Below are 27,847 nucleotides of genomic sequence, written 5' to 3'. Positions count from 1 at the left end.
TAAACATACTTTTATGGCTGCTGGCTCAAACATGAAAAGTTGGCATTGCTTTTTTTAAGAGGTACATCGATAATGTATATTACACACGCACCCTTCAGTCACATCAAAAATTGGCATTGCTTTTTTTAAAGAGGTATATCAATAACAAATATTACACATGCACCCTTCACTCATATCGTAAGCATGCGTCATCCACATATTAGGATGAGAGGCAGAAGGTCTCTAGTACGCGAAACTCACACATGTGTATGGACCTCTGGTGCATGAGAACACGTATGTATATATATCCTAATATAATCCGAACTAATGCTAGACCTAGTGAAAAAAAAAACACCCTATGAATACCCACACCTAGCGATTCTCGAACGCACTCCAGCACTCTGCCATCCGAGCAAGAGCTCGGTCTCAAAGTTATCAATGCCTTAGTCGCCGGCATGATGCAATTGTCGTACGTCCAGATTACAGAAAGCACGCATGGCGCTGCCGGTGAAACGATTAAAGACTTCGTAGCCTCAAAATCGTTGGCACATAATAACACTCTGGTCTCGCACCTATTATTCCAACCGAGCTAGCTGAGCAACAATCCTAGGGTGCCGGCCGGCGCTTGGTGGCCATGGAGTCGGCAGGGATGGATGACAACATAGAATGGAAGAGGTATAGGCTGGCATGAGCGGTGCGCCGTGCTCTGGTGGATCCCTGAAACGTTCAGAAAATTTGCCGCCGATCAGCAGAAGGGCCGGGAGAATGGGACAGACAGTATTCAAACACATGTGCGCCTCAGCGTAGTGGACAGCACCGGAAGCAGAGCGCGACCGCCTCTCCGTTTCCCGACGATAGGATGCTTGCTGCGCTCGCCTTCCACGTGGATCCCCTCTTGACCACATCCAATTCAAGTGATAACACTGCGCAACACGCATGCATGCACATCTATATTCCTATAAAATAAGTTATAACAGATTTTATATAATTAAATGATTTACAATTAAAGTTAATGTCACATCTCACCCCTCTCTATAATATAAAAAGTCATAATCAATTAGCCGATTAATAATTAATCTACTTCACACACGTCATCCTTATCATCATTCTTGATTACAGTATGCTATCTTTCCTTCTGTCACTCTATTTTCAAAACATAAATCAATATAAATGATTATCACATAATGGAAGGCCAAGACTAATTAGCGGTGTTTCAATTTCTTCTCTTTCAAAACTACGACAAGATCTGTAACGATTGTACTCTCTTTTTATCTCTTAGTCTATCTTTAAAATCCAGATAGGGTCTCTGGTCCCTATTACCGTATACACAGATCGATAGGCAACAACCTCAACTCCAGTCACACGACGATTACCTTCGTGGATTGGCGTCGGCTACCTCTGCTCATCAGTTGTAGCCCCCATATGAGGAATGGTGACGATGTCCTAAGAGGGATGTGAATTAGGACACATAGAAATCTAAAACAAATTAGCTTCAAAAACTTCACAAGATAAACATATCTTAATTTCTATCTAAATATGCTATAGGTTTATCTAATGTTTCTACTCTACCGCTCAAGAGGATGACAATCTACTCTAGCAAGGTAAATTACAAGTATGTAAATACTGAAACATAAATAAGGTAGAGAGAAAAACTCGGCACAAGAGATTTTTATTCTGTGGTATTGATGATATAAATGCCATCTTTAATCTACGTTAGAGCTCCACAAAGGATATGCTCTTGATCGCCAAGTCTCTTCCGGTCACAGCTCTTGAGCTACCAAATCACCACGACGAGGTCTCAAGCACGATGAGCTACCAAGCTACCAAGACAAGCTCTCACCACTAGCATATCTTCCAATCACTTACCGCTGTGATCGCTTCGGAGCTTGAGCCACCAAGTCAAGGGTCTCCGCGTCCTCGTACACGTATCTTGCCGCCACTCCACACCAAGTCAAAGGGTCAACAAGCTTGAGCCACTAAGGTCCAAGATGCCGACGAGTCATCACTCGGTATAAGATAGGATCACTCTTTGATCCCTTCTTCAAGCTGCAGCACCTAGCTACAACTCATTCTAGGACTATAAGTAATAAACACTCTCTAATCTTGTGCTTAATTGCCTTGAATGATCACTTTAAGCACTTTAGTGGTTTGAATGTCTTCTCAAGTGTATATGAGCTTCCTCTAGACTCCAGCAGCATACCACACTTTCAAATGACTAAGTGGAGAGGTATTTATAGCCTTAAACATGCCAATTAGCTGTTTTCCTAACAGCTCAGAAAATCTGTTAATACCGGATAATCCGGTAAGAACAATAGTACTAACATCAAATCATCTGATGAATACAACCTCGGAAACTAGTCGTTGAAACTCCACTCAATGCCTATGTGAATACCATACAATCTGGTGTGCCTTCAAATCCATCACCGGATATTCCGGTGAGTTATCTTGAGCCATCCGAGCTTTTGCAGGCTCTTTGTGTAAAATACTCCGATGCATTCATCCGGTGTTCACTTCATCCACACAGAACCATCCGGTGAGTTGAACCTTCTCTTCTTTTCCTGGAAATGCTCTGGTATAACTATTTCTGTGATCACCGGACTATCCCGTGAGTTGATCTTCATTCTTCAGCACTTGCAGCCATCTCTGCCAGAAATGATCCGGTGTGCACAAAATAAGCATTGGACCTTCCGGTGGATTGATCTTCAATCTTTTGCACTTGTATTTTTCTCTGCAAGAAATGCTCCAATACCCAGTGCAGATCACCGGACTATCCAGTGAGGTCCTCAGCCCTCTCCCCTGTTATCAGAAATACTCCGGTGAGTTCAACACACAGAGCACCAGACTATCCGGTGAGGCTATCAGCCTTTGTGCACAATGCTTTGGTGAGTGCAAACTCCTCTGCATCAGACCTTCCGTTGAGGTCAATTCTCCTGAAACTTTTCAAATTTAATCAAACTTTGTCTCAGCTGCGATGGCTTGTTCATGTATTGCATCCATAAGACCTGTTAACATATATTTTTAACAAACATGTTAGTCTCAATGACTACATTATCATTAATCACCAAAATTAAAATTATGACCTAATAGGACCATTTTTGCTATACCCCCTCATCAACGCTGGCCACCCCCGTTAATCGATGATAGTCATCTCCTCAACACCATCCATCTCCGCGCCACATGGTCACTGGATTCGATCATCGTGTATGCAAATCTTTCTTTTATTATGCTATATTCTATTACTTCTTCATATTGTTATATATTAGATTGATTCCACATGTGTGAAACAAGTATGCAGTTTCTAGTGCTAACAAAAGCCATGTGGTAAGTGATCGGTATCATACCATATTACATTACCCCTTTGATTGATACCGATTGTAAGTCGTTTAGGATGTTGACACGGTTTTGATTGTCAATATATTTCCATTAAAATATCATTGTAAATAGAAAAATATACATTACAAAAACATTTTTAATGATAATCCTTTTTTAATATAAATCGAACACACACATGTACTCATGCACGCACACCATATGCACCAGTGTTGCTACATTCTAGCACATGCGTTTTTAATAATGATTCTAGTAACATCAATCCTCTAGGTTCTAGGCTCGTCATCAATCCTATCACGACTGGTTTTTAATAAGTACTTTATAAGTACTCTCTCCAATCCAAAATAAAAGTCTCTCTAGCTCTTCTTAAGAAACACCAAATATAAGTTTATCAACAACATCAAATCAACTTTATATCTTTACTTTTCTATTTTGCCCCTATATAAATTCACCTAATCATTTGAGTAAACAAGCCAACCACACTAACAATGCTATGATTGAAGGGCAAAATAGAGTACATCACCTACCTTAATTGGTGTGTAAGTCTAAATAGACTTATTTTTGAAATCTTAGGGAGTATTAATTAACATAGGGCTTTAGTCATTTCTCAATCGTGTGTAAGTCTAAATAAACTTACATTTGAGTATTAATTATCAGGCAACTTCAGTCATTTCTTAGACTCTTTTGAATGTCAAAAACACATGTGCATATACATATATCTCTATCTATGACTGGACAAGCCGATAGGTTGACTGGATCAGATGAGACTAGAGACTTTGTAGAGCATCCACGCGCCTCTGTGCTGTGCAGCGCCTCACCACACGGGTCGTTTTCCGGAGCTCAGTATCACAAGCTACGAGACATGAGCACAAGGAACACTCCTACTTCACAGGCATGGGCGTGGTGGTAGAAGAACAGCAACCAACAACGATGTGATCCGGCACGCGCCATCGGGTTAGATGGACAAGCGGAGTTGATGGAAGCGACAGGTGACGTGGTCGCCGTGAGCCCCCACCGGCGCGGCGGGAACCGATCGCGTGCCTGCGAGTGTGTGCGCATCGCCATGGATGGTATGGATCAGGCAGGTGTCAGCAGAACAACGCTGTGGGGCTGTGGGAGCAATGACATGACGTTGGAGGCGCCAGCAACCTCCGCTCTTGGGCGGCAACGGCATCCTTCTCTCCTTGGTCTTCTTCTCGATCGTTTCCTCCGTATACTGTTGCTCAGCGACGGGGACATTAGCTGTGCGCGCTAAAAAGTAAGGATCGTACTGTTTATGAGATGTCTGAAAAATATGATATCTTTAAACTATGATTTTCAACTATTACATTTTAAAAAGAAGTCATCTTTCTTTCATCTTTCTTTCTCGTATAGTAACACTCTTCTTTCTCTTACCGTGTCAATGTCACATCTCGCTCCTCCATCCCACCCCTTGTGGCATCGTCTCCAGTGGCATTCCACTGTTAGATTCACGTTCACAGCTTGCAACATGCTAACCTCTTTATTTTAGAACTCCGTCGTCTCGACTGATCATTCGGTAATCCTCCATCGCTCATACCTCAGGTCAACGATGCCCTTATTGCCTCGTCGCTCCATTCTTACACCTACTTCCTCCATCAAATCGGTCTTCTCTTAATAGCTCTTCTAAACCCGGACGGAAACATCTCTTCTCTCCAAAATCAACCCGCCTAACCCCACCGTCTCTCACTGTTATTCGTCGCCTGAGACATGGATACCGCTATCGACGCTTTGATCGTGTGAAAAGGTAAAGGCCAAAACAAGCGTTGTTTACACTATAACGCACGTGGCGCATGTGCTTTTAGCTTCCCCGTCTACCCACGTTGTATTATATATAGACAAGCCTCCTGAGTCTTCCGCACAAACTCATATTTTTCTCCGATCCCCATCTCCCGCTCCAACCTGCTCCATCTTCCCCTTGCTAGTTCTCGAGGTCAAGAAGAGCCAGCCATGGAGTTGTCATGGGCCGCACGGTGCTTGGGCATGGCGTTCTTCGGCTTCTCCCTTTGCTTGGCGGCGCTCGGCGTGGTGCTCCAGCTCTTGCGCCGGTGGCCGTGGTGCAGCTGCCATGTGTGCCGGGCGTACCTCACGGGGTCGTGGGCGAGGGACTTCACCAACCTCGGCGACTGGTACGCGCACCTGCTCCGCGAGTCACCCACCGGCACCGTCCACGTCCACCTCCTCGGCTGCACCATCACCGCCAACCCGGCCAACGTCGAGTACATGCTCAAGACCAACTTCGACAACTTCCCCAAGGGCAAGCCCTTCGCCGCGCTCCTCGGCGACCTCCTCGGCGGCGGCATTTTCAACGTCGACGGCCACGCGTGGCGCCACCAGCGCAAGATGGCCAGCCTCGAGCTCGGCAGCGTCGCCGTGCGCTCCTACGCGTACAAGATCATTGCCCAGGAGGTGGAGGCCCGCCTCATGCCGGTCCTGGGCGACGCCGCCGACAAGGGCACGGTGGTCGACCTGCAGGACGTGTTCCGGCGCTTCGCCTTCGACACCATCTGCAAGATCTCGTTCGAGCTCGACCCGGGCTGCCTCGAGCGAGAAATGCCCATGTCTAAGTTTGCCGACGCGTTCGACACCGCGTCGCGGCTCTGCGCCATGCGGGGCGCGGCGGCGTCGCCGTTAGTTTGGAAGATGAAGCGGCTGCTTAACATCGGGTCCGAGAGGGAGCTCAAGAAGGCCATCAAGCTCATCGATGAGCTCGCGGCGGCGATGATCCGGGAGCGCCGGAAGCTGGGCGTCGCCAACAGCCACGACCTCCTGTCCCGGTTCATGGCCTCGGTCGGAGATGCGCACGCCGTGGACGACAAGTACCTCCGCGACATCGTGGTCAGCTTCCTCCTCGCCGGGCGCGACACGGTGTCCTCCGCGCTCACCACGCTCTTCATGCTCCTGTCCAAGAACCCGGCGGTGTTGTCCGCCATGCGCGCAGAGACCGGAGGCGAGACGACGCCGGTCACCTACGAGCACCTCAAGGACCTGCACTACACCCACGCGGTCCTGTACGAGAATATGCGGCTGTTCCCGCCCGTGCAGTTCGACTCCAAGTTCTGCGCCGGCGCCGACGTGCTCCCAGACGGCACCTACGTGTCCGGCGGCGCTCGCGTGATGTACCACCCCTACGCCATGGGCCGCATGCCGCGCATCTGGGGCGCCGACCACGACGCGTTCCGGCCGGAGCGGTGGCTCACGGGCCCCGGCCGGTCCTTCGTCCCGGAGAACCTGTACAAGTACCCGGTGTTCCAGGCCGGCCTCCGCGTGTGCCTCGGCAAGGAGCTCGCGGTCACCGAGATGAAGGCGGTCGGCGTGGCCGTGGTGAGAGCGTTCGACGTCGAGGTGGTCGGGGAGAGTGGCAGGGGCGCCTGCGCGCCAAAGTTCGTGTCAGGGCTCACCGCGTCCATCAGCGGCGGACTCCCAGTGAGGATTAGGAGAGTCAGAAATCAGACAGTTGAAAACGTTGTTTCATGAACAAAGTGAAGAAGAAATTCAGTGTACATAGAGTAGGCAAAGAAGAGGGAAATAGCAAGTTGATTCGAAAGTTCCATTCATAAATTCCATCCATTTGATGTGCTCTTCGTTACTCTTTTGATGTTGCAGCATAAAGCTAACTGTGAAATCCGTACAGTTATAACCGCTGTTTTGTGAGCCCACTGACCTGTATGCTAACAGTTCTTTTCATCTTCAGAATGTTGCATATGGACCTCGCATACTCCATTCTTTATTTCAACTTCCTACTTCTTTTCTGCACCTCTGTTTCAGCTTACTGTATTTCAAAAGAAGCCCACTTCAACTGCAGAGATTTTCAGTCTTCATGCTGAAGAGTAGCAGATTCAGACCATCCTGAATTCCTGATGAGAAATCAGTGCAATAGCCACAGTTGGCTCAACAGGATTCATCGTGTGACCGAGGAAACTGTACATAAACAGCAGCAAAATGGTCCCTCTGCTAATTCTTTTCGCGATCTCTGCTAATTTTATTGCCAGATCCAACGTAGGATCCACACAGCAGTTTCTGTTTGTACACTAGAAGCAACTGGGAACCTGCAGTGACTGGTGTTGACTGTCTATTTCAGCACACAGATACCGATTTATCTCCAGTGCACTGACCAGTGAAATGCACGTAGAAGGTATCATCACGGTATTGCAGTTGCAAAGAGATGATGTGGTGAAAACAACGTTCCTGCATTTGTTGCTATCGTGTAATGCTTGACGGTTCTCATCAGATGTTGCTGAAATTTCAGTTTATTTCAAGTGAGCTCTTACTGTCATAGACCTTCTACCGTGTCTTTCTCATTGTCGAGTTGAAGAATAGTCATATATGAAAAGAAGAGCTCAGTGGTTCTGTTGGATAAGCAAAGAAAATACCTTTAACGTGCCCAAAAAATGGCATCCAACTTCAAAGATGATGTATGCTGTAGATGCCTGCATTTCTGTCGCCCCTTCTTTTCAGCGTCGTTTGCAGTTGTCTTGTTTCTAGGCTCTAGCCCATTTTTCACTATCAAACTTCCGAAGTCTTTGCAAATCTTCAAACAATTCTGTTGAGGAGATAATTGAAAGCAGAGAAGATTTTTCTCGAACACACATGAGGGCTGCGTATATTGCATTAAGAAAGGGGTAAAATAAGCTGATTACAGCACGACAGAGAGAAGAACGCGACACCCGCGTTTATAGTGGAGTTGCCGGCAACAGATCGGCTATAGTGCGTCCCAACAATGGCAAGCTTAAAAGGAAACGAAGGCTAAATTAATCGCTATCGGGGATAATTGTTTTGCGTGCCGCCAACCAAAGGGAGATCTTTGACTTCATACTTTTGATAATGTCCGACATCGTGAACATAGAACCGGTGAAGACCTTAGAATTACGGTGCTTCCAAATAATCCAGGATACCAGAAGGACCAGAGTATTGAATCCCTTGCAATGATCCTTCGGCAGCTGAGATCCATTCTTAATCCACCAATCTACAAGCCAACAGGGCGCTTGAGGCATGGCAGATGGGAAATGAAACCAACTTAGAACCACCCATCATACCTGCTTGGTGACCGAGCAACTCAGAAGCAAATGATCTACTATTTCTGGCTCTTGGCAACAAAGACTGCATGCATTGTCTTGCTGGAGGCCATGCCTATAGCGTCGGTCGACTGTCTAGGTGTGTTGGTGGACAGTGAGCTACATGAAGAATTTCACTTCAGTCGGCGCCCAAGACTTCCACACTTTAATCACGCCAGCAAGGCCAGAACTGTTGGTAAGTAGCTTTAGCAAGGTAAACACTTCCAGGAGACCACCGCCATACCAGCTGATCAGGCACCCCTCTTGTAGGCCGAAACTTTGAATTTTTGTCCACAATAACATATATTGGTAGATTGCTTGCACTCTCTTCTCGCGTGCAAGCCTTCTGCTTCCTCTCTCCTTCCCAGCCGAGTAGAGCAGAATAGCACAACCACACCGTTGAGCCTAAATCTACCGTGCCCGCAATGAGGTATCTCGAGCCTGAGCCATGTGAAGTATCTAGGAAGGTCAGCCAACGATGTCCCCGATCCACCTATTGTCTAGGAGGGTGTCCCAGACTGTTTGGGTTTTAATCACACGCTGAGGAACAACTACCATAAGATCTGGGGCAATGGATGCTATAACAGAGCCATCCAGCCAGCAACCACTCCAGAAAAGAGTTCGCTGACCATTCCCAACCATAGTGTAGACTAAGATGTCACACATTGCAGCTGCTTTTGAATCTGACACAATTGGCAAGTCTATCCACGCCGTCTCGACACCGAATTTCTTCAATCACAACTATCTCATGCGCAAGGCCAATACTGCAATCTAGAGGTTGATGACTCCCAAGCCACCGAATTCGAACGATCTACAGACCATGTCCCAGACCACCATACATTTGCCTTTTGCGGAGACTAGTTCACCTGCCCAGAAGAAATTCATAAGAATTTGATCAATGGCCTTTAAGATAGCCTTGGGGGCGTCAATTGGGATGAGGATATAGATCGGCATAGCTAACAGTACTGCCTTCATGAGGGTCAGCCTCCCGGGCTTGGAAAGCAGCGTAGCACTCTAGGATGCAAGGTGGTTAACCACTTTGTTGACAAGAGACTAAAGCTGAGATTTCTCAAGTTTGCAAATTGTCAAAGGTTGTCCCAAATAGGGGATGGGGAAATCCTTCATCTGGCAAGGGAGAAGCTAGCTGGCAAAGTTCAAGATGTCCTCGGAGCACCCAATAGGGACAACGGTGCATTTGGAAAGGTTGGTTTTGAGACCAGTTGGAGATCCAAAAAGTTCCTGGATAGCTAAAGAAGCATGAATATCTTTCGCGGTATGAGAGATAAATATCACCGCATCATCAACATATAGGGAGCAACGATGTTTAATTTTTGGTTTACCCAAAGGAAGCAGAACACCCTGCTCCCCGGCTTTGAGGATTAACCAATCAAGGGCGTTCATCACAAGGATAAACAACATCGGAGATAGAGGATCGCCTTGCCTTAAGCAGCCGGCATGGTAGATGGGTTGTCTGAGATGCCCATTTAGCATAATCTTTATAGAGGATGTGGTCAGGATTGCCGTAATCCAATCGCACCACCTGGTATCGAAGCCCCTATGGCGAAGGAGCTGCGTAAGGAAAGGCCATAACACATTATCAAAGGCCTTTGCTATATCTAGTTTCATGAGCAGCTTAGGATTACGTGAACGGGTGAACACATGGCAGTGGCTTGTACCAACTTGAAATTATCTTGGATGTATTGGCCTTTAACGAAGGACTCTGGTTGAGGCCTACCAAATTCTTTAATTCTGGCGCCAAACGGCAAGCAAGAAGCTTCGAAAACAATTTGGTAGCACTGTGAATCAAACTGATTGGCCTGAAATCAGATGGTGTTGAGGCTTCGGCTTTTTGGGGCAACAAGGACATGTAGGCATTGTTGATTCTGTGGAGAGATTGGTGGTTTGTTAGGAATAAAGCGTTGAAAGCTTGCACCAGTACATCTACCTTGATGACTAACCAAGCCATTTTGTAGAATTCCATGACGAAGCCATCTAGACCAGGGGCCTTTTTGGATGGGAGCGACTTGATGGCATCCCATATCTCCTCCTTAGAGAAAGGTGAACTCAAATGGTGTAGATCAACTGTTTCCACTCCCAGAGCCTCTAGGTTAATGGAGTAATCTCGGTCACAATCGGAACCGAGAATACCAGAGAAGTGCTGGTAGAGAATATCTTCCATTTCAGGATGTGAGGTCAAGACCTCGAACCAGTCGACAATTGACTGATGGTTCTTTTTTCAACAGTTTGCGAAGAGGCGAAAAACGTTGTGTTCGTTTCTCCCTCCCTAAGCCAAGTGAGCCACGATCTCGAACAAGCAATAGTGCGCTCCAAGGACGCTAGGACAAGACAACACATCTTCAGGTCTTTCCAGAGCCACACTTCGATCGTAGACAAGTTTCGATGATCTTGTGCTACGTCAAGCTTGAGGATCAACTCAAGGGCTGCTAGAAGATATGTTCGAATAGAGCCGAACCATTTTTGGTTCCAGTGTTTCAGTTCTTTAGTCGTGTTACGAAGAAGCTGATCCAAGTGCTTGGAAGATTCTTCCTAGGACGGGCAATACCATCCACGTTGTACTGCCTCAAGGAAGTCTGGAGCTATGGTCCAGAAAGCTTCGAAATGGAATCTCATGCGACCGGCCAGTGAAGCGTTGGAGGACAACAAGAGAGGGCAATGGTCTGAGAAATCGAAAGAGAGACCTTGGAGAAAACAAGCAAGGAACATATCCTCCCAATCAGCCGACATGAGCACATGATCAAGCCTAACAAGAGTCGGCTTCGCCCTCTTGTTACTCCATGTGAATAATGACCGTGTAGGTGAAGGTCACAAAGCCCAGTAGAGTTGACAAAAGTAGAGAAGATTCATCGATCTATCTATCGACCCCAACCAATAAGACACGCATGGGTGGTAGAAAGATTGAAAGAAGCATGAGGGCAATTAGCAAATTGCATGTGTTTTACGTCTTGGTTCTTATTGTGGCGCTACAGGGACGGGCAACATCATAAATCTAGATGAAAAGGCTAGCAAGATCGACGCGATATCTGCACCATGGATGCACCATTGTGCCAAACACGACGAGATTGATTTTTCTTGGTGTTGTCAAATTCGTGGCGTTCTGACTGCAACCCATATGCATGCAATAGTTTATAAAAGGGTCATTTGCAAATTTGCCACTAATTTTTTATTTTTTGCAGGAAAGCCACTAGAATGAAAATTCTGATGGTATTTTTGTAATTTTCTAGTGGCAATAACGGTTCAAAACAATGGCAAATTTGCAATTGCCCCCATATAAATGGAGGATGGATGCTCCGCTCCAGCCGATGTGCCGCGCCGGCCGTGCCCGGTGATGACCTATTGACTATGCATCACATAGCAGCACGTGCGAGCACGAAGCAAGCATGAACGGACTTGGGGCATGCTGCACATGCCTGAGCACCTGACGGTGGCATCGCCGACACTGAGCGTGCGCAACTTCATGCCGTTGCAATGAATTCCATTCACGTCCGCTGTTGTGGGCTTCCAGAGGCAGCGAAGTGATAGGAAAAGAGGGCCACACGGTATTTCGAATACCGTCCACCCGCTAACAACGTATTCATTTTTTTCTCAATCAAATTATGACTATAAAATTTGGAAAAAAAAATTCATACCTAAATTTTGTAGGATCAAGATAGGCGATTAGAGAAGGGGTGAATAGACGTCTTAATAAATTTCTTTCGAAATTGATGACCTTCTCCTATTCTTGAACCCAACACACCTCAAAATCGCATGCGAAAGCAAGAGAAACAAGAACAAATACAAAACTTCCAAAACCAACGCTTATCTTAGATGAATGTGAATATTAGATTCCGATTAAGACCATATTAAGAGTCACAGCGTAAGAAAATAAACAACTTGACGAAAAACTTCTAAACATAAGAGAACTAGCTGCTGGAAGAAAGGATTCTTCAAGTTGGAGGATCTAGCGGGTTGGCATGGTTCAATCAACTCATTTGAGATGATTAACCCTCTAACAATAAGAAGAACATCCCTTACATGATCCAAAACAAGCAGCTCTCTAGAAAAACGAAAATATCAAAAACTTGCACGAAAACAAGAGATACAAAAGCAGAAGACTAGAAGGAGATGGACTCAAGCAAATATAAAAATACACGCTTCATTAAGCTCAGAGAAACGCCATCTTTTGGCAGATTACAAAGTGTTTTTCTCACAAAAGCTCTCACCTAAACATAGGCTAAGCACCCATCTCTCCCTCTCCACATAACACAAGTGGAAGGCTCTCAAAACTCTCAAAGGCTCTTGTGTTGTCACCAACAATATCCCTCTATTTATAGGCCAAGGGGCTTTCTTAACCATTAAATAATCATGTCCACAAACTTTCCTTCACTTACGATGCACTCCCACCTACCACGGGGGTAGTTTCGTCTAAATTTTTCTCCATCCATCGGATGATGTGGCGCCTTCATGACTTAGCCTCGCCTCGATGCAAGATTCGCGATGATACCACGTGCACTACATCCTTCCGTGGTTTTTGCGGCCAAACTGGAAAACCGTCTTGCACGTTTCTCAAAGCATGACTCACAACCACTTGCATACACCTTATGCAAGCATTCTGATAATGACACGTGTACTCCGTCTTGTGATCTTGACTGCTGAAAAGTTTCTCCCGCTCCTAATCCCTCAGACTGCTTTGTCACTTGCACCAGCATCCCCATTCATTTGACTTTGCTAACATGCCATCTTCATCCTCCATCTCATACTTTTCTTGACCTCCACATGTACTGCTAGGATCACCCTTAACTCCGGCCGGCTCCCTCCATCGTTTGGCACTAAGCTCCCCACTTAGCTTCGATCTTCCTACCATCAACCGTCAAGTTGCATTCATCATCTACACACCATAACACAAGCAAACATGTACTTTCAACACCATTTAATTCCATCACAAGTTAATCGAAATCAAAATCCTTACAAAAATGAAACATCTCTGAAAAATTGTAAACACCGGATGATCCGATGTTCACTCCTCTTGAAATCTTTTATGCAAGAAATAGACTAGGCTGTCTGAAATCTTCTATGCAAGAAATAGTCCGGCGTGTATTCATGCCCATCGTCAGACCATCCGATGTATCCATTCTTGCCAAAACCTATTTTGCACCCTCTCTGGACAAATTACTCCGACGAAGCATCTAGCGTACATATATCCCAGCGCCAGACTATCTGACGTATACAAGTCCGCCAGAGCTAATTTGCAACCTCTCTGCAAGAAAAGCTCTGACGTTCACTGATGCACAACGTCAGACTATCGGTGTGTACTTCATTTTTTGCTTCTTCGTTGAAATGCTCTGGCATGTACTGTATGTGAACGTCGGATCATCCGGTGAGTTCATTTTCTTCAGTGCTGGATCATCCGACGAGTTCATTTTCTTCAGTGTCGGATCATCCGGCGTGTACAATATTCTTGGACTTCAAGACAAATATGCCAACTCTATTTTTCTGCAACTTTAGTTAATTATGATCATAATTGCAGTATATAAACATACCCATACAATCTTAAAATTATTAAACTAAATCAACACCATTATCAATAAGCCTTCAAGCCGTGTTATTTCCAAACCAAATTGCGATGATAAAATCTGAGAAAAATTTGTGGGTGATACGATGAGAAGCACCGTATAAAGTTTCAAACTCAAATTCTAGCTGCGTAGTGAGAACTAAAAAGAAGAAAATTCGGACTTGGGGTGGTCGGTGTTTTGAATACCGACCACCCCTGAGCTCGTTTTTCTCTTCGTTCCTCCAACCAAATTGTTGACATAGAATTTGAGAAAAATCAAAGAGGTGGTTGATACAATGTGGAAATAAATTATAAATCTTCATACTCAAACACGAGCTGTGGAGGGGGAGCTAAAAAGTAGAAAATGTGGACAGATAGTGGAGTACTGATTATGCTCGATCGGAGTTTCAGATATCGAGACCACCATGTACACTTCTTTTATGTTCAGTCATTTGAGGAAAAAGATAAAGCACTGGCTCCTCTGTTGGTGATGCAATTGGAGGGTATGTGATTTGGCATGTTGGCTTCTTGTTCACAAGCCATTCAGGCAACGGCGCTATCTTTTAAAAGTTCGAGGCTCCTTTGGAATTGAACATAGGAACTTCACAGAAATTGTACAAGAATTTTACAGAAATCAGTTCAATTTCATAGAAAAAACATATGTTTTGGGAAAAAAAAATCCCGTGTTCCAAAGAGACCTGAATGGTTACAAAGTTGAAGCATACATGCTCAGTCGGTGACATTTGTTTTAATCTTTCCATCCATTGCCCATCCCTGCAGTCTCATTCTCACATGCTCCCTTTTATCATAACTGGATAGAATGGGTGTTGTTGTCGGACGCGACCTGCAACATGTGCTTGTTTTGTAACTCGAATGCGGCACCGGACAACCTAAAGCTCATGTTCAGTTCACCTGTTGCTTGTCACCTTGCACTGTTAAATAGTAGTACTTGCTTGTACAATATATACGTACTTAAAAATTCATTTGTACACTACTTACAACTAATTATACTTAAATTGTCTATAGGTTGTTATCAATCGAATACCCAATGAATAGTCTCTCTCATCTACACTACTTACAAGTGAAATAATTATGAATCCTTTCTCACAATTGGAGTGAGTAACTGGAGTGCTTTGATGGTTTTACTAATCGTGATGCCCGCGGTTGATCCCCAACAATCCCTATTTGAACCTGTTTCTTTTCGTCACCTGCTAAAAAATTAGAATGAGGCCATCGATCACCAATTCTCCATCTGCTAAAAAATTGGAGTGAGTAATTCTCCATCTTTGGTGGTTTTAGGTCTTTCGGCCCCTGGGCCTCGGGTGGCCTGTCAGAAGGCGGCGCGGCGGCCGCGACGGCCGCGACGGTGAGCAGGAGGACGACGGCCGCGAAGGCCAGGGGAAGCAGTGCTCGCAGCCTGGCCATCTGGACTGCACGTTGTCACGGGCTGCTGTGTGCAGTGGTGTTCTATGAATGAGATGGTCTCATGCGATTGCTAGGAAATTTATAGGCGATCGAGCTGCTATCTGGCGACCTTCTACCCTTGAATATGGGATCTTGCCGACCTTCCCTGGTACATGCGTATATGCCGAACATTATACCACCTAATCACATGTTGTATGCTCATGCTTTTATTATTTGATCTTCTATAGTTTTTTATTCTCTTCGTTTTGAGAAAGGGGTGTGCTTTATTGTAAAAACTCTTTTTTTTTCTTTAATAAATGACAGAGCTCATCCTTCCCTCTTTTCGAAAAAAGAATAATCACCTGGATGCATGCATGTTCGTAGTACTGGCCTTTCCAGTTCTTTCAAGATTCCTTCGTCGTCTATATATATAAATGCTTTTGATTTGCTAGCTGCATAAGCATAAATTCAAGTGTAAGTCTCGTTTCTAAATTATCACAGGACGGCGACGTTCTTTCCATTCCTTCAAGAAAACAATCTATGCATGTGCTTAACAGCATACTCAATGAAGCAATCTGCATGTGCTTAACACTATCTCGCGTACACTTCTTGTCCTATTCATTTCGCTATGGTTCAGGTCAAATGCATGATTACATGTGAAGAAAATATGCAGGGGATCGAGTGGTATTGAATCCCGCAATCTTATTCTAGTCTTGGCACGATCGTACGTGCATTCAGGAATAAGTGTACGTACATTTGTTAGCTTCATACGCCCGAAACAATAATTTAACACTTATTGGGCGGCCCGGCCTGGCCCGGTTTGAGCCTGTTTCCATGCATCTAGAGATATAAGTTTTGTGTTTTTACGTTAAGTGGTTGATTCAAAACTTAAAAATAAATAAATTAAAGATTCACTTACCCTTAGCTAAATTAAGAAAAAACTAAGTAGTAATCAGAACTACTTATTAGATACATATTTATATCCTACGTACATTTGGTGAATAATTCACTTTTGGCTCCAATGATTAATTTGGGGAATAATCGTCTGTTATGCTGCAGATACACGCGACCAATGAAAGTTTTCGTTGCTTCGTGCAGCTCGTGCCAAGATAGAATAAAGCGGAGAGTTGCACGGTACTGCTTCTAGATCAGTGCCATAAACTATCGAAAGATGGAGGTTCCAAACGGAAGAAAATGTATATTCTGATCTTGTCCCACTACTTAAAAAAATAATTTAATAGAGCACTTTTTTTCAAACGGTGCTATCGAGTCGTCTATATATACAAATATTATCACATAAGAACAGTTTGTAATGATGACGAGACGTGCTCAAAGTGAATGCACGTTTTTAGTATAGACGGTTCTTGTCACACCTGGTTTTCAAGGAAATAAACCAGATGTATTTCACATGTATGCCAGGATCAAGTTTTCATACATGTAGTGACATCATCAGTGATAACATAAATTGTGTCATTAATAACGAAAATATTCCTTACAAAATGACCCACAGATCTAAAAAAAACACTAAAAGATCTTCAAGCGGCAGCAGGACTCCCATCTATTCACAAGTGTTGTCCGGGGGAACACCAACCTATGACATGGTCTTCAGAGCGACGCCTTCCTCCTTCTTGAATTCAGCACCATAGTCCGAAAAGTCTTCGAAAGCTTCACCTTCTGAGCAGCATCCGAAAGTTTGGGAGAAGGCAAGCGTGAGTATACAGAGTACTCAACAAGTGAGGAAAATAGTATGACATGCAGGCTTATGACAAGAAAAAGCTTGACTCGGGATAACTGTGACTAAGCCCAACTAAACAAGACACAAATGACTTAGCAACCTAATTACTAGATTATAACTCCAACAAATAAAAAACACAGCTCATCGAATTCCATCCGACTACCAGACTCACCAGATATCCCATATCCGGCTACAGACTCATCGGGAGTTCCACCACCCGACTACCCAAACCAACCCTTCAGAATCCTCACTAATTATGAAGAAGTCCAAGCCTGTTCTTAACCATGAGCACGGCTGATCGATTAGTTTTATCACTCTGCAGAGTTTGCACACTTTACCCACGAGTCGTGATTCCCGTTTTGCTTTACACTTCTGGGGTGTAGAGCTGGGGTCTCACTACAAGGCCGTTACAAAGTGCCTCCAAATCTATAAGCACCCACTAAAGTTTCACCGCTAACAGGGATTACATCCACTGCAGAGACCCCCTCTTATGCCACTTAATCGACCATTCGTGCGTACAGAATATGAAGGGCACTAATTACTTGCCCATGTCGTACCCATATAGGCCTCATGGCTGTGCTGTTATGCCGAGTAACAGGCTTCACAAACCGGTCCTTAGGATCCCACATAGGAACATACACAATCCCTGGTGTGTAGCTCTACCTCATTCTAGCCATCCAGTTGGGATTCCTATTCCAAGTTACTACAAGATTACCATACCCCAAATTCTTGTTACATAGACATTAGTCAAGATTAATATTTACTCCAACCCTGACTGCGCTAGCATAGCTACCCATTTCATTTCCCATGACCCACAAAGGCTACAAGGAATTGTCACACAAATTCTAGTAAAACCCTACTCATGGGGTTCTATATTAAGCAAGTATGCATTTAAGGAAAGTAAAACCTACAATGGTATCAAAGTGGTCAAGAACACCTGCCTTCAAATGCAGGTTGCTCGAAGTCTTCGAATGCTTGGTCTTGAAGGCTGACTCGCTACTTGTCTCCTAAAGCCATTGCGCACACCGGAAAGCAAACAAACATAACAGCTAAGTACAACACACAAAACAGGGTCAAATAACTCTAAAAAGGCTACTAAAGGACAGTACACGTTGCTACGATCTCGGGAGCGCGAAAATCACCTAAATCGGAGCTCGTATGAAAAAGTTATGCTAGTTTTACTCTACAGGGGCTTTTCTGAAAGATTATACGGACTAATTTGTAAAAACAAAAGGCTCTAGGGACTTATATGCAAAGTTTAGGGACCTATTTACAATTATTCAAAAGTCCAGGGCCCTAAAAGCATAAAACAGAACTAACCAGGGGTATTTTTGTGAAAACAAAAAAGTCTAGGGGCCTAAATGTAAGATTACCTATTTCCTGGGAATTAAGGAATTATTTTTATACTGGAAAATCCATTTAATGCGTCAGCAGGCTGACTGGGCTCGGAGGGCTGATGTGGCTGACACGCGGGTGACACGTGGCGCTGACGTGGACCACTTAATCCGACTGGGCTAAAGAGGACACGTGGCAACTTCCTATTGGTTTGCGAAAGGGTACGAGGCATTCTAATCTGGGCCATTCACCAACGATCGGACGGCCGAGAATGGTTGGGGAGGATCGGTGGCCGACAGCGACTGAAGGTTGACGGCGCCGCCTCGGGCTTCGCCAGAACTTCGCTGGAGACGTGCTAAACCGCGCTACGGGCCACTAGAATCTACGGCGAGCGACGAAAATCTAAGAGGGGCACACGGGGAGTCTCACCGAGAGCTTATCAACGGCCGGGGAGGTCCTGACGGTGGTCGGCGACGGCGAAACGCAACGGCGGAGGTCGGAGCTCGATGAATTCAGGACTGCGGCGATGTAGAGTTGAAATCGACGGTCGCAAAGGATCCTGGGAAGCACGCAGTGCCGGAGAAATGGTCAATTGACTGAATAAGGCTCCGGACAATGCTGACGACGGCGAGGAGGCGGCGGTGCTTACCGGCGTTCGGCGAAAGCTCAGTTCCGACGGCGGGGAGGCTTCGGCGAGTGGAGAAATGGGCTCCATGGGCTTCGGCGAAACCGGCACTGGGCTCAGACGCAGAGGGAAAGGCTCGGGCGCGGTAGATTTGCTCGGCGAGCTTGGCGACGACGGCAATGGAGTTCGGGTTTTCGGCGACTTGAGGCAGATGGGATGGCGGCGTGCAGCAGAGCCATTTTATAGGAGAGGGGAGGATGCCGTTGCGCGGGCGTGGGCGCGTGGGGCGGGGCATGTCGGCGAATTCGGGCGAGGTGGGCGGCAGTTGTGGGAGCGGGCATGCGGGCGTAGGCGCGGGCGCGGTGTAGAGACGAACGCGCTAACAGGTGGGGTCCGGCTGTCAGCGGGAGCGAGGGGAGGAGCGGGCTGGGTTGCGCTGCGTTGGCTAGGCCGAAACCGATGAGGTGGGCTGGGCCGCGCGAATTGAATGGGTGTCACAGTTCTTATTTAGAATCGTCTGTAATATTAACAGAGACGGCTCGTATTTGAAGCCATCTGTGATAAAGCAAATATCACATATGGCTCCAAAAAGGAACGGTGTGAGAAAATTGCCAGGGAGGTGGGTTACTTTACATTAGTATATATAGTTGTCTGTTCCTTCGCTCCTGATTGGCCCGTTGCGTCCTCCCATGGATCATGCCCCTTACATCACGAACGGTCATCAAATCGAATGGCTGTCCTCCCACGGCTGCGTCCTCCCACTACTTAGCATCAAATCAAATGGCCACCTCTCCACATCATGCGGATTGCTCCCCTGGAACCCCTATGAATGAACCCATCCAAATCACATCGCATAAAGCAAAAAATTGATCCTCCTCCACCTCTAAATCCCCTTGGATCCCATGAGATGGATAGCGCCGGTGGCAAGTTGAAGAAGGCGAAGGTAGCGGGGAGGCGAGGGAGACGAACACATGCTTTTTCGTCGGCGAGGAGTACGTTGAGGTGATCTGCGAGTTGCTGATCGTTGGCATTGGGCCAGCGGGGCTGGCGGTGGCGGCGTGTCTAGCGGTGTGCAATGTGCCGTACCTGCTCCGGGAGCGGTACGACTGCATCACCTCGCTATGGCGCCACCGCATGTACTGCATGCTAAAGCTGCATTTGCCCAAGCGATTTTGCGAGCTACCGAGCATGCCCTTCCCATCCAACTTCCCCATGTACCCCACCAAGGAGCAATTTCTTGAGTACCTCGATGACTATGCGACCACGTATGACATCTGCCCAGTGTTCCATCAGGCCGTCGTTAGCGTGAGACGGTGAGTTCTGGTGGGTACGTAACAAGGAGGTCATCACGGCAGCAATCGATGGCGCGGAGGTCGTCCTCAGTAGCACCACCACGGAGTACCCCAAGAAGTAGCAAGCACTGATTTGATTTGATCTGATTAGTCATGTGGTGGTGGTGTTCTTGTCTTCTGTGTATCTAGTGTTGCGCTATGTATGGTAGTTGTTCGTGCTGGGATTTCCATGGTCTATGATTTAATGAGAAGAAGGCCAGGTGCCTTGCTTTCTTTCTTTGTTTCTGAATCTGATTTTGGTGTCTTCCTCTGGTTGTGCTGCTAGCTTATTCGTGAGGTTACTATATCTTGAATTGATTTGTGCTGTAAGACGTAGATCATCAAATAGGGTTGAATTTCATATGAGCTAAATTTTCATTTCAGACGGCTTAAGATAATGAGTCGTCTGTACTTATTACGCTAGTTCAGACGGCTCCAATATCGAGCCGTTTGTACTATTTCACTAGTACAGATAGCTTCAATAACGAGTCATCTGTACAAATTATTTATATAGATGGTTTAAAATCTGTCTGTATAAATCTGATTTTTATATATTTTTTATAGACAATTAAAAAAACGTTTCGTATAAGATTTCTGAATCGTCTACGTAAATATTTTCTCTAGCAGTATCCAGTTCAAAGCTTTGACTGATCGACCTATTCTGAATCTTCGGGGAGCATGTAGGACTTGGCTACTAGTGTCAAATTCCCAACTGAAATTGTATGGGTCGCCATGAATTAAAAACGTGTCGAAGCTGTTCTTTATTTGCCGTCGATACGTCAATACGTCATTAGGCGACTAGATTAGTTTACCTCGGTGAGTGCTCAATCAGGGTGCGGTCAACTGTATCGATCAGTCTTTGTTTCACCTACCCCAGTTGATTACGGTAACAGATCATATTCAGTCTCTAAGTGTGCATACCTATCGACATTTTTTAATCGTTACTCCTGCTGGTATTTTGCTGGTCAGAAATTATTTTCCCATGCAGTAGTAGGTATATATTGTGTCCATCGCTTCAGAGTTTATAATCTGTACATCAGTTACCTCACGACAAAACATATACTCCCTCTAGTAAATAATACATTTAATCATCAAGTCAGTATTTTTACATGACTATCGATATCCAGTCCCTGTACTTACATTTGGGACGTAGCGCGGTCTTCATGGATACATTTGATCATTATTTTCAATTAAAATATATTTATTTAATCTAATAAATTTATAACGATATAGAAATTTCATGAATAAAAATACACATATATAAGTTTCATATCTTAAAACTAAATATTTTTAACTAAAGTTTCAAAATTTTTACTTAGATCTTATCTAAAACATCATGTATTTATGATAAAAAAAAGTATTAAAGCTAATAAAAAAACACTCGAATCACATATCTGACCGGATGGGAGTGACGCTCCACAGATCATGTAAAAAAAATCTATACTAATATAAAAGACACGAGTTGCTTTTTTTTCTACTTCAACCATATTTATTATGTACAGATCAAAATAGCTTAGAACCCTCGGATGGTCTTGCTTTTCCCTGCTACCCACCAATTCACGCATGAGGATTTATTCCTCTATAAACTCATGTACTAAAGCCCACACGTCTCATGTAATCTGTTGGTCATTTGCCGTATTCTCCTCCCGCAATTTCCGATTCACTCCACCAAACTCTCCAGAACATATGTCAGGCGCCCTTATCATGGTCGCCCGTCGAGCAAATCTAGCCACACAAATTTTGATTTTTTTAATAACATTATTTTATTAAAAAATTAAAAATAATTGTTAAATTCATAAAATTATAAGAAATGATACACAGAATATCAACAAGAAACCTAATAGTACTTCGCATGTTGACTGTCAACATGACAGTAGTCATAGGGTCTATCAGCACGCATGTGATGCCAAAAAGACCTATTGGCACTATGTATATTGACACGTCCTAGGATAGACACCGACATGTTGTCGCGTAAGGTGATAGCCGACAGTGCTGACATGCCTGTTGACATTCTGTTTGCCGACAGGTAACCTCTTATTTATTTTTATTAATAATTTTTGTAATTTGGGAAGAAAAAATATTTGTTATGCAAATAGTTATCCAAACGGCATAACAGAGTGGTTCATTTTTTTCTTAATTTTGGCTCGATGTAATTTTGTTAATATTTCTTTATTTAATTGATATAAAATTGTGTTAGCATTTCTTTTAGTGAAGTAACGTTACGAGGATACAAAATCTAATTTTTTAAATAATAGTAGTTGTGAAGCACAATTATCATAGAATCCGATATGGAAGTTACATACACTGATAAACTTATATGGGACATGTGGATTTTTATCGCTGCACAAATGGATCCTAACCATAAAGAGATGACGACAACAAACGTTAGTATGTACGGTATGCCTAAAACTAACCTAATAGCGTGTCGCTGCTAAACCTAACACACCTTAAAAAATAAAAATCGATCGGGTTATAATATATGCTCTACTCAGTACACCTAGGATATTTTCCCTTTATGAGGGCATTGGAGCCTGCCACATTAGCGCGACATGTCCTCTCCAGCTTCATTTCCCTCTCAGCTTCGCATGCATCAACCACGATGCGCTCCTTCGCTGTCTTCCTTATGCGCTACTCCTCCTGATGCTTCAGCCATAGTTCCTTCTGCTGTTACTCGTACTTTCGGCGTTTGTAAGCTTACCTTCTTCACCGTATGCTCATGTCAACCCACCACTTCTGATCCTCAGTTTGCTCCATATCCAACCATACCATTAAGTCACGGATAGGTGGAGGAGGCAGGATAAATAAAACAAGAGGGAAGATTAGTAAGATGGTGCATGAAATCGTATAAAAACTATAAATAGATTCGCGTTCGACCAAAGGTATAACCTGGTTCTCACCATCTACCCCGATAGTGGTGAGTATCTGTCCCTTGTATTTGCCTGTGAGGAATATCCCGTCTACGAACATGACAGGCTGGCAATGTCGAAATGCCTCGATCATACAACTGAACGACCAGGACTCCCGCCGAAGAACTCGATATCCATCCTGATTGACAAAAACATGAGTATCAATGTAGGTTCCCAGATTCCTCCCTTGAATAACCTCTAGAAATAAATGTAGGTTGTGGTATAAGTCCTTATATGTGACAAACCTCTTCTCTAACACATTTTGTTTAACTCTCCATGTCATGTCATACGAAACCTTGTACTCAAATATACTGTTAATAGCATGCATAACTCCAAACGAGGACATATTAGTATTCTTCACAATCTCTGGTTACATCTCCTTTGTAACGAAATCAGCGATCATGTTCCTCAACACTTGTATTCTACATAACCATCAATATCACTGCTAACATACTCTTTCTGTTTACACTATAACATTCTAAATGTATTGCTGCCAAAAAATTACTCCTTTTCTATTCTAAATTTCCTACAACTATGAAATATTTTTACTATATATTCATAACAAATCAACTTCAAACTAGTCTAGATTGTCTAACTATTGAAAAAATCTGAACTATGTATGTTGTATGCTAAATTATTTATTCTACACGTCTCTAAATTTTCTTACTCTAAATTCTAAATGAATCACATTTCCCCCCTACCATTCTAAATACAATACTGCAAAAATCCACAACAATTCAAATATATAATTTCTACATCAATAAAAAATTTGTACGTCTAATAATATCAAATTTTCAAATAGAATTAAATAACCTATTTTAACTCTACATTACCAAAATATTTGAACTTTTCAAACAATTTTACATTTCCTAACTAATAATACTATATTTTATTCCTTAGGCTAATTTCTAAACCATACATACTCTATTCTAAATTTCATATTCTTATTTTTCTAAATTATCTACTCTACTCTACATTTCTCTAATATTCTCCAACTATTTTCCTACCGATTCTTAAAGTATGTATAATTTTTCTAACGATTCCTAATTTTTAACTATTTTCTACTGTTTTTCTAAGTATCCTATAGTTTCTCTATTTTTTCTAACTATGTTCTACTTTTTATCAACTGTTTTCCTAACTATTTCCTAATTTCATATCCTACTGTTTTTCCTAATTTCTATTTTTTCTAACTATCCCTAACCATTTATTCAAAAAAGATATGAAAAACTCACTGCCGCCCCACTGCTGCTCGTCCACGCGTTGCCGCCTGCTGCTGCATGCTGCCCGCTCGTCGCCGCCCGCCGCACCTCTCTGTTGTACGGTCACTTGTGGGAGAGGCGATCGTGGGATATATAACGACCTATCATCACGTAGCGTACCGACAGGCCTAACGGGACACCTATCGGCACTTTGAGTAACGACATGCTATGACGCGTCACCTGTCGGTACATAGAGTGCTAACATGCCACTCCGCACCACGAACATCCTACGTGGCACCTCCCTTTAGTCGGGCCCACCACCTGTCGGTATTCCGCGTGCTGATAGGTACCTAGGCCCACTGCAACGTAAGAAGTCGGCACACGGAGAGCCGACAGGTTCCTATTCAGCTCTCTGCGTACCGACAGGTATCTATTCTTGCAATTTTATAAATTTGACTATTATTTTTATAATTTTTAATAAGTAATATTATTAAAAAATCTACAAATTTGTGCGGGCACCTTGCGAGTAGTTGACATAAGGACCCCTTGACCATGTTCTTCGTTGTATCATATCCATAGCTAACTAGTATGTTGCTAGGGCCTAAGTGCTATTATAAGACTATCCTCGACTGATTCCCGTCAGGGCCCAGATTCCTTTACGAAGGGATTTTCATTCCTTTCAGCGGTACAACGGTTTTCCTTCATGGTTTCCATCACGGGATTTTCTCTCCTTTCCTTTCACGAATACCTTCAAAAGGAAGTTATTGGAGATGAGAGAAAATAAAGAGAATGGGAACGGTGAGGGGAATCGGGAAGGAAACGAAATGAAGATAATATGGTTGGAGATGGTCTAAGAATCTTTATTTTAACTGGAACTCATGGATTTCATTGACCACGATGCACAGTAAGATCATCGACAACCGCATACCAACATCAGCTACAAAAGTTAGGAAACAATCATGCCACGCTCACCATGCATACCAACATCAGCTAACACATGCGTTGTATTATTACATAATCTAGGGAAAAAATAAACTCGATAAGGGACAAATGACATATGGAGTAAGCTCTTGATTTCCCTGAATGTTGCACCATCTGAAGTTGAATCATACTCATTGCTTGTAACTATACATTGTAGACAATACAAAGAGTCTCAAAGACAACTCTTGCCATCCCTAGACATATAGTTACTCTCACTGCATGAACGAGAGCTTTTCCTTCTGTATGTAAAGCATTCACAATATATGGGATATGGCCTGCAGCTGCTACTAGAATGTCACGAAAACTATCTCGTACGATGAAGCCCCATCCACCATGCTTTTGAGTGCTAACAAAAGCATCATCTTTTTTTTTTGAAAAACAGATAAACATCTGGCTTTTTGCATCCTTAGATACATACAATCTACATTTGATTATTACAATATCCGGTATAAGTAGCCAACATCACATAGTGAGGAAACGAAATAAAATTATGAAGTCATGAAGCTTGCAATCTGTAACTACATGACTAATCATGCTTGACGAAGAGCTCCATTGACACCACCTTCAGGATATTACAAACCGACAGAAACTCTTCACTCTAATCCTCCCTATGAAGCAGCCTTTAGAACCTTAGCTAGTAAGTTCCTCCGAAAAGCGCCTGCATAGCCGATATCCCAACTAAGATTCTTATTTTTTCTTAGCTCCTATCTCCCGTAACCAAGTACCGATCACATGTGACATGTTCCTCGGTTTGTTAATCCCTAAGGCTATTCTGATTATATATCAGATAGTCTTAGATAAAGAACTTCAAATAAGAGATGTTGGATAGATTCATTATGATTACAAAAGGTGCACTTAAGGCTTCCCTTCTAATTTCTTTTGGCCAAGTTATCTTTAGTCAAAATCACCCCACGACCTATGTACCATAAGAAATTTTTTATTTTTAACGGGAGCTTAGATGTCAAAGCCACTTGTTTGGGATACTGATGGGTTGGTTTAGCATTTGTGTGTACACCGATTGGATAGTAAATTGTCCTTTCCTATTTAAATCCCAATTGTAAATGTCTCTATCATTAGAGAGCTGGATATGAACAAGTTACGACGTCAATTGTTGCCATTCAATCAGTTTGTTCCCAGTGATCGGTCGACGGAATGATAAATTAAGAGGTATGCTTCTCATTACTTCCACTACTATGGCATGTATATGTCTCACTATCTAAGTATAGCAAGGGATAAAGTTGGCTTAGCGAGCATTTACCCAGACAAATATCATTTCAGAAGCGAGTTTGCTTCCCATTTTGTACTTGAAGACCCCCATTTGAGGAATTCATCTTTAATTTTCATAAGATCAGTCCAGAAATGTGATGTCCTTGGACTTGTGTGAGCGCTTTGGAGCCAAGATACTTATTCCTAAGCAGTTGTTGCCAAACTCCATCCTCATTAAGTAGCTTAAAAAACTATTTGCTTAGGAGGTAGATATTCTTGACCGAAAGGTTGGTAATTTCCAAACCCCCTTGGTCCTTGGGTTGGTAAAAAATATCCCAACGTGCTAGTCTATATTTTTTCTTGTGATTGTCTCATTGCCACAAAAACCTAGATAGTAGATAATCCAACCTTTTAAGGACCCCCCGTGGGATCTCAAAGAAAGTCATCATGAAAATTGGAAGACTACTGAGTACTGAATTAAGAAGCACTAATTAACCTCCAACTGACATCATCTTCCCTTTCTAACTGCTCAACTTCTGTTCGAATCTATTTTCAACCACCTTCCAATCACTGTTTCTTAATTTTCGGTGATGCATTGAAATGCTAAGGTATTTAAAAGGGTATGTATTAGTATTACACCCAAATAAATGTGTATATTGGTCTTCGCAATCCCTTGCCTCACCTTAGCAGAACAACTCACTTTTGTAAAAGTTTGTTTTCAACTTCAAGACCTACTCAAACACACATAGGACGAGTTTTATATTGTTAGCCTGTTCCAAATTATGATCCATGAAAATGATGGTGTCATCCGCATATTACAGCATAGACAAACCATCATTCATAAAATGTGGAACCAAACATGTTATTTGCCTATCCCTTTTGGCCCTTGATATTAATATTGCAAGCATATTTGCTACAGTATTAAAAAGGATGAGTGATAGGGATCACCCTACCTTAAACCTTTGTGCGTTTGAAAATAGGGGCTACACTCATCATTGACCTTAATTCCTACGTGTCCTCCCAACACAAAATTTTGGATTCACTCACATCATTGTGTGGAGAATCCTTTCATTCATAGAGTTTATTGAAGAAAAGGTCATTTCACTTTATCATAGGCCTTCTCAAAATCAAGTTTCAATATCACACCACTATGTTTTTTTCCTATGTAATTCATGGATGACTTCATGCAAGATTAT

At 43.5% G+C, this 27,847-nt stretch overlaps 1 protein-coding gene across 1 annotated transcript; it reads left to right on the top strand.

Annotated features, from left to right (window-relative positions):
- Positions 1-5,179: 5,179 nt before the first annotated feature.
- On the top strand, positions 5,180-6,891 carry LOC133887450 (cytochrome P450 94C1-like). Its single transcript, XM_062327406.1, has one exon. The coding sequence runs from the start codon at positions 5,278-5,280 to the stop codon at positions 6,802-6,804; it is 1,527 nt and encodes a 508-aa protein (XP_062183390.1). The 5' UTR covers positions 5,180-5,277; the 3' UTR covers positions 6,805-6,891.
- The last annotated feature ends 20,956 nt before the right edge of the window (positions 6,892-27,847 follow it).

This window comes from Phragmites australis, chromosome 12 (assembly GCF_958298935.1).
Source record: "Phragmites australis chromosome 12, lpPhrAust1.1, whole genome shotgun sequence".
Taxonomy (NCBI): Eukaryota; Viridiplantae; Streptophyta; class Magnoliopsida; order Poales; family Poaceae; genus Phragmites; species Phragmites australis.
The sequence above is the reverse complement of the archived record's forward strand: the minus strand, read 5'-3'. Positions and strand labels throughout refer to the sequence as shown.